This window comes from Nematolebias whitei, chromosome 3 (genome assembly GCF_014905685.2).
Source record: "Nematolebias whitei isolate Nwh7 chromosome 3, NemWhi1, whole genome shotgun sequence".
Classification (NCBI taxonomy): Eukaryota; Metazoa; Chordata; class Actinopteri; order Cyprinodontiformes; family Rivulidae; genus Nematolebias; species Nematolebias whitei.
Genome location: NC_056500.1, coordinates 2,384,151 through 2,396,626, shown reverse-complemented (window position 1 = coordinate 2,396,626; position 12,476 = coordinate 2,384,151). Strand labels below are relative to the sequence as shown.

The 12,476-nt window shown below is 46.9% G+C and overlaps 1 protein-coding gene across 1 annotated transcript in view; it reads right to left on the bottom strand.

The window, feature by feature from the left end:
* patj (PATJ crumbs cell polarity complex component) overlaps positions 1-12,476 on the bottom strand; it is an 81,234-nt gene that overhangs the window by 67,727 nt on the left and 1,031 nt on the right. The window contains exons 3-8 of the mRNA XM_037697770.1: positions 10,407-10,601; positions 10,011-10,331; positions 4,757-4,885; positions 4,398-4,646; positions 4,214-4,316; positions 144-232 (exon numbers count right to left, since the gene is read on the bottom strand). Coding sequence (XP_037553698.1) covers positions 144-232; positions 4,214-4,316; positions 4,398-4,646; positions 4,757-4,885; positions 10,011-10,331; positions 10,407-10,601 — 1,086 coding nt within the window. The remainder of the gene's footprint in view (positions 1-143; positions 233-4,213; positions 4,317-4,397; positions 4,647-4,756; positions 4,886-10,010; positions 10,332-10,406; positions 10,602-12,476) is intronic.

Genomic DNA, 12,476 nt, shown 5'->3' with positions numbered 1-12,476 from the left:
ACCAGTTACTAACCAGAACTAACAGTTACTAACCAGTTACTAACCAGCTGCTGTACATGATTGAGTTTCTACTGATCAACTGTAAAAACTCGTTTAGATGTTGGTGATCAGACGGAGAACATGTGAGATGTTCCGGTTCTTACAGCGAGGAGTCGGTCCTGGACCCGGACGTTCCCGTTCTGATCCGCTGCGCTGCCAGGAACCACGTGCTTCACGAACACACCAACGGCATCTGAACCGGAGAGACACAGCACACACCGCGGGTCAGGCCTCTTCAGGACTCCTGACCCCCTAAAACTGATCCAGGACCCCAGATCCAGTCCTTTGTGGACGCCTCACTACGTCCACCTGCAGACAAGTGCATTTCTAAGGAAACGTCTGGAAATTTCTTCTGAATTTTCCAAAGCAGGAAAATGACTTCAGGTGATTTACCGAAGATAATTTTACAACTTCAAGGAGATTAATTTTAGTGAAAACATCAAGTTTTTGTTGATTTCAGGAGATTTTTATCATAAACGTTATGATTTCATTGTTTTACGACTTCAGTTCATTTCTCATCATTTTGGGTAAATGATTTTCAGGTAAGTAGGTTCAAAGATTTTAATTTCAGTAGCTTCGAGGTAATTTATTTGATTATTTTAGTTATTTTTGAAGTTTATTTGAAGAAATTTATCATTTCAGTTTTACTTTTGAAATTTCCAGTGAATTTCAGGTACTGTAATCTTTTGATAATTTTTGTTGATTTGCTGCGGTAATACTTTGTTATCGTAGTTTATTTGAAGGAATTTATTTTCATCATTTCAGTTTTACTTTTGATAATTTCATTTATTTATTATGGAGAGCCAGTTCATTCAAAAGTAAATAAATAAATAGTGTTGTTATTTAAAAATTATTAATAAATATTCCATTAAATAAATAAATGTTCCTGTGAAATAAAACATTTAAATAGAAATGTTTAGTTTTTTTTCCCCAAGATTTATTTTTAATTTATTTCTAGATTTATTTATTTAATAATGGAGTTTCATTTTGTGACACTTTTATTTTGTAAAGCTACTTTACATATTTCAGGGGCTTTTATTTTTTAACCCCGTTTTTAATTTTAAGCACTTTTTATTTCATGTTCTTATATTCAAATGAGGGGGCGGGGTTTCCTCCATCTTTCTTGACCAATCACAGCAAAGTGTTCCCCTCGCTGAGCCCTGCTCCGTCCAGCTACCTTCACATCAAGAATTCATTCAAACTTTATTTATTCAGGTAAATCGAGGACTCAATTACAAGAGAGACCTGATTTAACAAAGAATTAACTGTGTTCAGGAAGTCAGGTGGACAAGCGGCAACATGGAGGACATCGAAGAACTCCGAGATGAAATGCAAACATTTCATGATGAAACTGAGCGTTATATATTTACACTTACATCCCGCGTGTGATTCATTTGCAGCGTGGACACGTTGGAGCGGGTCTCCTCTCTGCTGTGAGACTGACAGCTGTCAGAGACTGGGGAAGTGGGAGGGGCTTACGGCCCACTGCCGAACGTGCTTTCATCGCCGAAGTCTCCAGTAACAGAAAAAAGTCTCTAGATTTGTCGCTAGTCATTTATTAAAATAAAAAAAGTCACTAGAGTGATCTGAAAACTCGCTAAATAAAGCGAGAAAGTCGCCAAGTTGGCAACACTGCAGCCACGTCCGCTATTGTGCTCCAGTCCGTGCAGAAACATTGTGCTGCACATTGGTTCCTCTTCAAAAAAGGGTCTGCGTGTGTGTTTTAGTGTGAGAAATACAGTGTGCCGTGTGCACGTCATGAAATACGGGTGTCTCACGGTCAATGCATGACACTTGAGAGACCATCGTTAACATTTAAATGTTTTATTTCATGGGAGCATTTATTTATTTCAAGGAATATTTATTAATACTTTTTAAATAGCACTACTTATGTATTTATTTAATTTTGAATGAAATGGTTCTCCATACACCAACAGCACTGACTCTGCACTGGTGAAAGTCACTAATGATATTCTCATGGCCTCAGACAATGGACTTGTGTCTCTACTGGTCCTGTTAGACCTCAGTGCTGCATTTGATACAGTTGATCACAATATTTTACTACAAAGGCTTGAATATGATGTTGGGATTACAGGAACAGCTCTAAAATGGTTTAAATCATATCTATCTGATAGATTCCAGTTTGTAAATGTAAATAATCTTCATCATACACCAAAGTTCCTCATGGAGTTCCTCAAGGTTCAGTGCTTGGACCAATACTTTTTACTTTATATATGCTTCCATTAGGTAAAATTATTAAACAGCATGGGATAAATTTCCATTGTTATGCTGATGATACACAATTATATTTGTCCATTAAACCCAATAAATCCAATCAGCTACTTAGACTACAAGCATGTCTTAAAGACATAAAAACCTGGATGACCCTTAATTTTCTCCTGTTGAACAGACAAGACTGAGGTTTTGGTTTTTGGACCTGAGCACCTTAGGAATGAATGTTTCAGTCTTTCTCCCTCCTTAGATGCATTAATCTGTCCTCCAGCTCTAATGTTAAAAATCTTGGTGTTATTTTTGATCAGGACATGTCTTTTATCCCCCACATTAAAAACATTACTAGAACCTCCTTCTGCCAGAGTCTTAACTGGAGTTACTGGGAGAGATCATATCTCTCCAGTTTTAGCTTCTCTCCATTGGCTCCCTGTCAAATCCAGAATATAATTCAAAATCTTACTTCTAACCTACAAAGCTCTCAACAACCTAGCTCCATCTTATATTACAGATCTTATTGTTCCATATTTTCCTAACAGAGCACTTCACTCTCAGACTGCAGGTTTACTTGTGGTTCCTAGAGTTTCCAGCAGCAGAATGGGAGGAAGATCTTTCAGTTCTCAGGCTCCTCTCTTGTGGAACCAACTTCCAGTTTCTGTCCGTGAGGCTGACACATTGCCCAGTTTGAAGACTGGGATTAAGACTTTCCTTCTTGATAAATCCTATAGTTAGGGTTGACTTGTTCTGCTGCTATAGACTTAGACTACTAGAGGACAAATTGACCTCATTTCCTTAAATGAATTGTTAAAATTGAATAGTTTTCATTTCATTTGATACTATTTCTATCTTAACATGTGATTCTCGACCTGCCATTGTGTATCTATTCCTACCAAACCTAGCCGGTCGAAGCAGATGGTCCTCTTGTCCTGATCCTGGTTCTGCTAAAGGTTTCTTCCTCATGAGGGAGTTTTTCTTTCCACTGTCGCCTTCATGCTTGTTCAAGATGAGAGTTCAGTGATGGAGTTAAACTCAAAGCTGCTCCTCAGATAAATAATCCATCCATCCATCCATCCATCCATCCATCCATCCATCCATCCATCCATCCATTTTCTTCCTCTTATCCGGGGTCGGGTCGCGGGGGTAGCAGCCTAAGTAGGGAGGCCCAGACTTCCCTCTCCTCAGCCACTTGGTCCAGCTCTTCCGGGGGAATCCCGAGGCGTTCCCAGGCCAGCTGAGAAACATAATCCCTCCAGCATGTCCTGGGTCTTCCTCTGGGCCTCCTTCCGGTGGGACGTGTCCGGAACACCTCACCAGGGAGGCGTCCAGGAGGCATCCTAAACAGATGCCCAAGCCACCTCAACTGGCTCCTCTCGATGTGGAGAAGCAGCGGCTCTACTCTGAGTCCCTCCCGGATGATCGAGCTTCTCACCCTGTCTCTAAGGGAGAGTCCAGACACCCTGTGGAGAAAACTCATTTCGGCCGCTTGTATCCGGATCTCGTTCTTTCGGTCACAACCCAAAGCTCATGACCATAGATGAGGGTGGGAACGTAGATCTATCGGTAAATTGAGAGCTTCACCTTTTGACTCAGCTCTCTCTTCACCACGACGGACCGGTACAGCGCCCGCTTCACTGCAGACGCTACACCTATCCGCCTATCAATCTCACGCTCTATTTTTCCCTCATTCGTGAACAAGACTCTGAGATACTTGAACTCCTCCACTTGGGGCAGGACCTCCTCCCTGACCCGGATAAATAATGTTCAATTATTATTTTATATTTGAATGTTTCTGTTCAGTGTCTGAGACGACTTCTGTTGTGACTTGGAGCTTTAGAAATAAACTGAATTTTAGATTATGTTATAGTTGATTTGTGTTAATCCTTTGATGATTTTGGTTGAATTGAGATCATGTTTTCATGATTTCAGGTGACTCAGCCTCTCGTACCTTGGCTGGTCAGAGAGTTGAAGCCGATGATGGAGATGCCGAGACTCTGGCCGTCCTTCTTGGTGAGAGGAACCTCGTGGATCTCGTATCCTTCCAGGTTCGGCTGAAGCGAATAAAAAACAAACTTGTTGAATAAACACTAAAGGTGATATCACCATGACAACCAGGTAAACTCACTGCTCACCGTCTTGTTGACCGGGCACTGCAGAGGGACTTCAGGTGGTAGAGCAGGTATAGTGGTGATGGGGGCGGAGTCTGGGGGAGGCGGAGCAGGCGGAGCCGCTGACGTTTGACCTTGGAGGTCTCGGGCGATGAGCATGGTCACGTGACTGCCGCAGCCCTGCAGCACCTTGACCACCTGATCACTGGTGAGTCCACTGGTGGGGGTGGAGCCAATACGCAGGATGTGGTCACCTGTGCGGAGACGTCCATCCTGATTGGAGGAGAGGAAAGCTAATCAGAGAAGAGTTTTCCTATCAGAAGTTAAGCAACATGACAAAATAAGACCTTATTAAAGAAAAATATTTCCCGTCTGGGACTCACCCTGTCAGCCACGCTGTCCGGGATCAGAGTCCTGACCACCACGCCGCTCGTCTTCCCGCCCACAATACCAAAACCTAGACCAGATCCATCGTTGATCAGCTCGATCTCCTCCACATGACCCCACTGATCCTGCAGCACAAAGAAAACCCACCAAGAGCTGCTGAGGTCTGCAGAACACGTCTTCCTGCAGGTCCAGGCGTTGAGCACGACCCACCTGGACCGTCGATGAGTTTGTGAAGACTGTGGGAGTGTGTGGGAGTGTGTGGGAGTGTGTGGGAGTGCGTGGGAATGTGTGGGAGTGTGTGGGAAGGTGCTGCCGATTTATTTTTGATTTCAGCTGAAACACGTTTCTCAATAATCCAGGTAGAAAAATCTAAAAAAGTTAACTCTGGTCCTCTGGACGTTTCTTTTCTCTACAGGCGTTGAATAAACTCAAAAATCGGGACGGGTCGACCAGATCTGTTGGACCTCGGCAGAAACACGGAAAGATGAATCAAAACAAACGCCTGACATGTTTGTCAACAACTGGTCGTGACCTTTGACCCCTCACAGGCTGACAGCTCCTCTGAGCTTCATCCATGAGTTTTATTAGAACGCAGAACCTTGTTTTCGTTTGTTCTTGTATCCTTTCCAGACGGACGGTTCTGGCGGGTCCAGTTTTAGATTGATGTACTTCCTGTTGGATTGGGTCACCCTGTGACCCGGACACACTGTCCCTGAACATTCACAGCTGAAGAAAATAAAGAAGTTCCAGGATCCAAACAGAAGAACTCGGTTTCATTTATTGTGAAAGTGGTTCTGATTCATCTGGACCAGTTCTACAGGCTGTTCTGATCCAGGGTCCTGGTCTGGACTCCTGAATCCAGTGCTGACCTTTAACCTCCCTGCAGAACATTTGCAGATCAGACTGTGCTGCTGCTCTCGTGCACGCCGTGCACGCTCTGCACACCTGACGTTTGGACCGGGACCAGAGGAGGACCAGAACCAGTCAGAACTTTGACACTTAAATTAGCAGAAGAGTTCCTGAGAAGGAGAACGTGTGGGAGCGCATCATTAACCCGAGGACTGCAGGATAATGGTTCTGACCCACTCTGCTGTCGGGTCATTATCACACAGAGCTACACTGTCCCTCTTGTTTGGTACCGTCCCGCTGGACTCGGGCCACATACCGGGCCCCCGGCCCTGCTTTGTTTTCATCCTCCAAATGGAGGTCGTGTTTAACGGAGCGCAGGTTTAAAACAAAACGAGGACCAGGTTTCATGACGGTTCTTCAGGTGCGTCTGACCCGAGTCCGTTCTGCCGGAGTCTCCTGACGCCCCCCCACCCCCACCCCCACCACCACAACAGCCCATAAATCAGCTTCTCACAGATGAGTTTACAGCTCGTGTCTGTTTAGTGAATATTACCCAGCAGCCATCAGGGCGGCGTGGAGCCGCTCACCCATGATTGATGGGAGTCCTAAAACCAGATCAGGGAGGGGAACCGACGGATCGGGTCATTAAAGAACTCTGAAGGAGCTGCTACAACGGAACGCAGATGAACCGCAGCAGAAGGTCGACGACCACAAACAGGAGCTTCTTTCATCTGAATGAAAACGCCACGAAAAACCCGTTCCTGTGGGACTTGATTATTTTATTAACTATTAATAATTCTGTTATTAATCCATGAGCTGAGCGTGATCAAAATCAGTTTTAGTGGAGATGATGTTGATCATCTTCATCTTCTCCCTCCTTGTCTCTCCTAAGAAGAACCTCAACATCTTCATTTCTGACACTTCCAGTTCTGTCTCCTGTCTTTTTGTCCATGTCTCTGTCTCCAGACCATACAACATAACTGGTCTCACCTTTGACCTTTGCTGACACCCTTTTGTCTCAAATCACTCCTGAAACTTTTCTCCATCACTCCATCCTGCCTGGACTCTCTTCTTCACCTCTTTACCACACTCCCCAGTTTCCTGGACAGTCGACCTGCGTACTCCTTCCTCCACTCTTATAGGTCACTCTAGGCTCCTCCCTCTTTTGGAAACAGGTGTTGACTACTGCCATTTCCATTCTCTTGGTGAAATCCACCACCATCTGTCCTTCCTGTTTCTTTCCTTGACACCAAACCTGCCCATCACTTCCTCATCCTCTGTTTCCTTCACCAACATGTCCATTCAGGTCTGCTCCCATCACCTCTCTCTCCTCCCTGGGAATACTCTCTATCACTTCATCCAGATCTTTCCAAAATGTATCTTTCTCCTCCACATCACATCCAACCTGTGGAGCATAACCACTGACAATGTTTAGCATCAGACCTTCTACTTCTACCTTCAGACACATCACCCTATCTGACACTCTTTTCACCTCTACTACATTCTTTACCAACTCCTCCTTCAGGACCACCCCTACCCCATTTCTCTTTCTATCCACTCCATGGTAAAACAGTTTGAACCTGCTCCAATGCTGTGAGCCTTGCTGCCCTTCACTTGGTCTCTTGGACACATGAAACATCTACCTTCCTTCTCAGCATCATGTCAGCCAGCTCTCTACCTTTGCCTGTCATTGTCCCCACATTTAGAGTTGCAACCCTCAGTCCTACATACTTCACTTTCCTCTGTCTCCTGACACGTTTCCCTCCCCGTGGTCTTCCACTAACAGCAGCACCCTGTTTGTCAACAGCACCGGAGGTCGTTGTTAACCTGGGCCTCAACTGATCCGGTCTGGTTTCCCTTTGATGAACTCATGTTAGTTTTGGCAAAAGTGTTTTACATCAGAGGTCCTTCCTGTCACAACCCTCACCATTTACCTGGGATTGGGACCAGAACCAGACACACACTGGCTTGTGCTCCCTAGTGGCTGGTTTGATGTTGAACTCTCATAAAACTGAACAAATTATCAGATTTTTACAATAAATTCAAACTAAACTGACAGAACCAGACTCTTATTCTGAAGGTCTGCTCTGAGCATTATTTTGAAACTCTAGGTTCAGTCCTCTTCCTGTTTCCTGCTGACCCTCTTACGGAGTCGTCCTGAATGCCAGAGGTCTGATTCGAGAAGACATTAGGGGGCGGCCATGATGGAAACAGAGGATGATGGGTAATGTAGAAGACCAAGAACCTGCTGAGTCACTGGTTGCCATGGTGAGGAGGGGCAGCACCTCAGACAGAACCAGAGTAAAAAGAAAGCCTCAGACAGTCAGACCACTGACTCAGTTCTTTTTGGGTCATAGAACACGTTTTGGACCAACAGCTCCAGAACTGAAGTCCAAACTCAGGAGGACCTTCAGACCAAGTGGAGAACCGCTAATCCAGACCAGGTCCAGGAAAGCAGATGGGTAAATTCCAGGTTAATGTTTAGGTTCAGTCTGGATGTTGATCTGCGACCCGTCTCAGTCCAGATGAGATAAAAGGTGATGTCATGGTTCCAGAACCCCTCCCCCGTTCAGGCTGACACTCCTCGATCTCCTCTTCCCCAACACTTCCTGTCAGGAGCAACAAGTTCTGACCCGACTTCCTGTCAGCCCCGAGTGAGCGACAGCTCATCAACTGGACTGCTGTGATCCTGAGAACTGGTCTCAAGTCCACTCCCATCTCCACCAGGCTGAAGGGTTTGTGGTTCTGATCCGTTACAGCTGCCTGCTGTGCTCTGATTGACAGCAGGTCCAAAACAACCAGAACTTTATTTTTACACTAAAAATGTTCCCAACAACGCCAGATTATCTCCAACCAGCCAGCAGGTGAGCAGGAGACGCCCAGGTGAGTCCTCAGGGACGTCCAGGTGAGTCCAGAGAGACATCCAGGTGAGTCCAGCTGCTGGTGTGGTTTCAGGAGGTTCCACATCTCGGTTCTTGACAGATTGTGTTCAGGGTCCAGACCCGCGCTGATGTTGTTCAGAACTCTTTGTTAAAACTGAGCAGAACATTTTAGGAGAACCTGTCGGAGTTGAACTTTAAAATGTAAAGTTCTGACAGTCCTCAGAGCAGGTTCACCGATCCGAGTCCCGCTCCAGAACCATCTGCACTGGTTTTATCTCAGCGTCTGTGAAACTGGCGAGATCTCTCAGTGTGGGTTAGCTGCGGCGGCCATCTTGAATGGGACTGAGGTCGTTTTCACACCAGATAGTCCGGTAGACTCGGTTTGGTTCTGGACCAATATTCATGAGCTTTGGTTACATTTGAGCTGGTGCGTTTGCATTCACACTGCACTGTGCAGTCGAGTCAACCAGTTGAAGCAACCAGTTGAACCAACCAGTTGAACCAACCAGTTGAACCAACCTGTTGAACCAACCAGTTGAACCAACCTGTTGAACCAACCTGTTGAAGCAACCTGTTGAAGCAACCAGTTGAAGCAACCTGTTGAAGCAACCAGTTGAAGCAACCTGTTGAAGCAACCTGTTGAAGCAACCAGTTGAAGCAACCAGTTGAACCAACCAGTTGAAGCAACCTGTTGAAGCAACCAGTTGAACCAACCAGTTGAAGCAACCTGTTGAAGCAACCTGTTGAAGCAACCAGTTGAACCAACCTGTTGAAGCAACCTGTTGAACCAACCTGTTGAACCAACCAGTTGAAGCAACCTGTTGAAGCAACCAGTTGAACCAACCAGTTGAACCAACCTGTTGAACCAACCAGTTGAACCAACCAGTTGAACCAACCTGTTGAACCAACCTGTTGAAGCAACCTGTTCCCCCGCTCGCCTGTGGGGGCGCTGCACCAAGAACTACTGAAAGAAATTACACAAAAACCTCTGAAGACACGTCTTCTTCTTCTTCTTCTTTTGTAAATAAAAACGAAGTGGCATCAAGTTTTATCAGTTTTAGGAGTTATATTTTGTCATTTTTCAACAATGGACTCAGCATGAGCAGAAGATGAGACAGAAGACCATGGAGAATATTGTTCTTCACACAAGTCAGCTGACGGCTCCATATAAGAGAAATGTGTGTTTGTTTACCTGTGGAGCGTCTCGGTCTGTTTACATTCACACTGTACTGGAACTGCGCTGGAGTTCTCTTCTACCGGACCCAGACCTAGGTTTTAGCCCGGGCCAGAGTTCACCTTTTTGTTCCATGACAGAGTTCGATGGTGCGTTCACACCTCCCTAAACGAACCGGACTTTCTAGGAAAACGAGCTAGAGTTCGATTAAAGCGGACTAAACAGGGCTGCTGTGAATGCACCCTGAGACCAGAAGGTAATCAGTCCAGTTTCAGTAAAATCCACCCACTGGTTCCCGACATATTTTGCTAACAGACAGAGCAGGTGTGATGTTTGTGGCCTCACCGTGTTGATGGGCGTGGCGAGCGGCGGCGGTGCGTCAGAGGGGCGGTCCCGGGCCACCACCAGCTCCACGATGTCTCCGGGCTGCTGCAGGAGGCTAAGCGCCTGCTGCTGGCTGAGCCCGGGCTCTAACGGACTGCCGTTTATCACCAGGATCTGGTCCCGCTCCTGCAGACGCCCGTCCCGGTGAGCAAGTCCTCTGGGCTGGATGTGTTTGACGAACACGCCCTGACTGCTGCTTCCTGCTGGACTCAGACCCACCACGCTGAAGCCCATACCTCCAGAACTGGGCCGAGCGAGGCTGATCAGCTGCGTGGGGCGGCCCTGCGGACACAAACACACGCACAGCTCAGACGCTTCTTATTCATGTTCCTGGGTCAGCAATGTGACTCCGCCTACCTTAGCTGCAGCGAGGATCCACTTCTGTAGGCGGTCGGATGTGGGCGGAGCCTGATGGAGGAGCGAAGACGAACCATTGGTCAGGATAGAGGTGGGCGGGGCCAAAGGGACGGAAGGCTTGGCAGCGCTCACGATCAGCTGACCTCGCTTGGAAAAGCTGAAGTCTCTGCAGGAGTCGGGCGGCGAGGAGTCGAGCTGCCGAGGAGAGGGGCGGAGCCAAGTTCAGTCAGACAGAAATCATTCAGAACCACCAGGAAGCAACTGACAGAACCAGTGTGACCCAGTTCCAGGTTTAAAGTTTAAACATTTAAAGACTTTTTACAGTTTTACTTTTAATTCAGTTAAAATGTTTCAACAAACAAACAAACAAACAAACAAACAAACAAACATGGAGAATGCAGAAAGCAAACAGGAAGTAAGGTTCTGCAGCTGTAAGTGAGGATGAGGAGGAGTGAGGATGAAGAGGAGTGAGGAGGTAGAGGATGACCAAGAGGAGGAGGAAGAGGAAGCAAGATGAGGATGAGGGGAAGATGATGAGTGAGGATGAAGAGGAGAGGTGAGGTGGAGGAGGAATGAGGAGAGTGAGGATGAGGAGGACGAAGAGGGAGGATGAGTATGAAGAGGACGAAGGATGAAGAGGAGGGAGGATAAAGAGGGAGGATAAAGAGGGAGGATAAGGAGGGAGGATGAAGAGGTGAAGAGGAGTGTGGATGAAGAGAAGGGAGGATGAAGAGAAGGGAGGATGAAGAGGAGGGCAAAGAAGACATGAAGTGAAGGAGGAAGAGGAGGAGAACTCAATGTGCTCCTCTGCAGGTGTGAGAACAGGTGATGCATTAATGACCTTTCCTCTCACATTGTGGAAACGTATCAGTCTGCGGCTGATTCGGGCCGGGCTGACGGAGCAGAACCAGAACCATTTCATCAATACGGGCCGACAAGGCCGTTACTCACAGCCAGACACCAGATATTAAAGCTTGATAGATCCGCAGAGCTGCGCTGGGGGGAGGGGAGCAAATAAATAAAGGAGGAGAGGAGTCCCGCAGCTCCGCCCAGCAGCCGCTGACCTTCGCAGCACTTAGAGTATGAGGCTCGGCGCCGGCCCGGTCCATTATCTTAATGTGGCTGCAGATTGTTTATTGTGAGGACTCCACGTCAGAGCGGACAGCAGCTGAATACTGATGGCTGTGCAGGGGGGGACGTATCCCAGGACAGGTCGCATCTTGGTCAGGTGAAGGGGCGGGGCTCCAGCGGCTGGTCACAGGATGGGGAGGGGCTCCAGCTGCTGGTACAGGAACCTGCTGGTCATTTGAGCCTCTCAGGAGGCCCAACCTGGATCAGAACCAGTCTAACCTGCTGAAGCAGATTCTCATCATTCAGACATCTTTTGTTTTATTTCCAGTGTTTCCCCACCATTATCCAAGGAGGGCGCCCTGCCCTGTCAACAGAACCGAGCCCCCCTCCCATACCAAATCCCTCACAACAACCCCTAACCCAATCCCCATCTACAATTGCCGACATCAGTAGGGCTCCGCTAACACCCGACCACCACCACCATCGAGAACCACAACACTAAGGTAACATACACACTCTAACACAACCCCTGACCCCCACACCACGACCCCCACGCCGTTGATAAACACAGATAAGACAAGCGCTCTCCCAAGGTCACTAACCAAAGAGAAATACTGATAAAAAAAATTTTAAAAAAAACTCGTGTTGGTTTCTGTTGAAGTTTTACACACATCAAAGACGTCAGACATGTGTAAGACATGTCAGAGACACATGTAAGATTTGCGTGACACATGCGCGAGACATGTCAGAGGCACGTCTGAGATGTGCGTGAGACACGTCTGAGACACATCTGAGACATGCCTGAGACATGTTAAGAGACATGTCTGAGACATACGTGAGACACGAGACATGCGTGAGACATGTTGCGTGAGACATGTTGCATAAGACACGTCAGAGACACATCTCAGACATGCGTGAGTCATGTCAGACACATCTGAGACATACGTTAGACATGATATGCGTGAGACCAGTCTGAGACATGCGTGAGACACATGATAC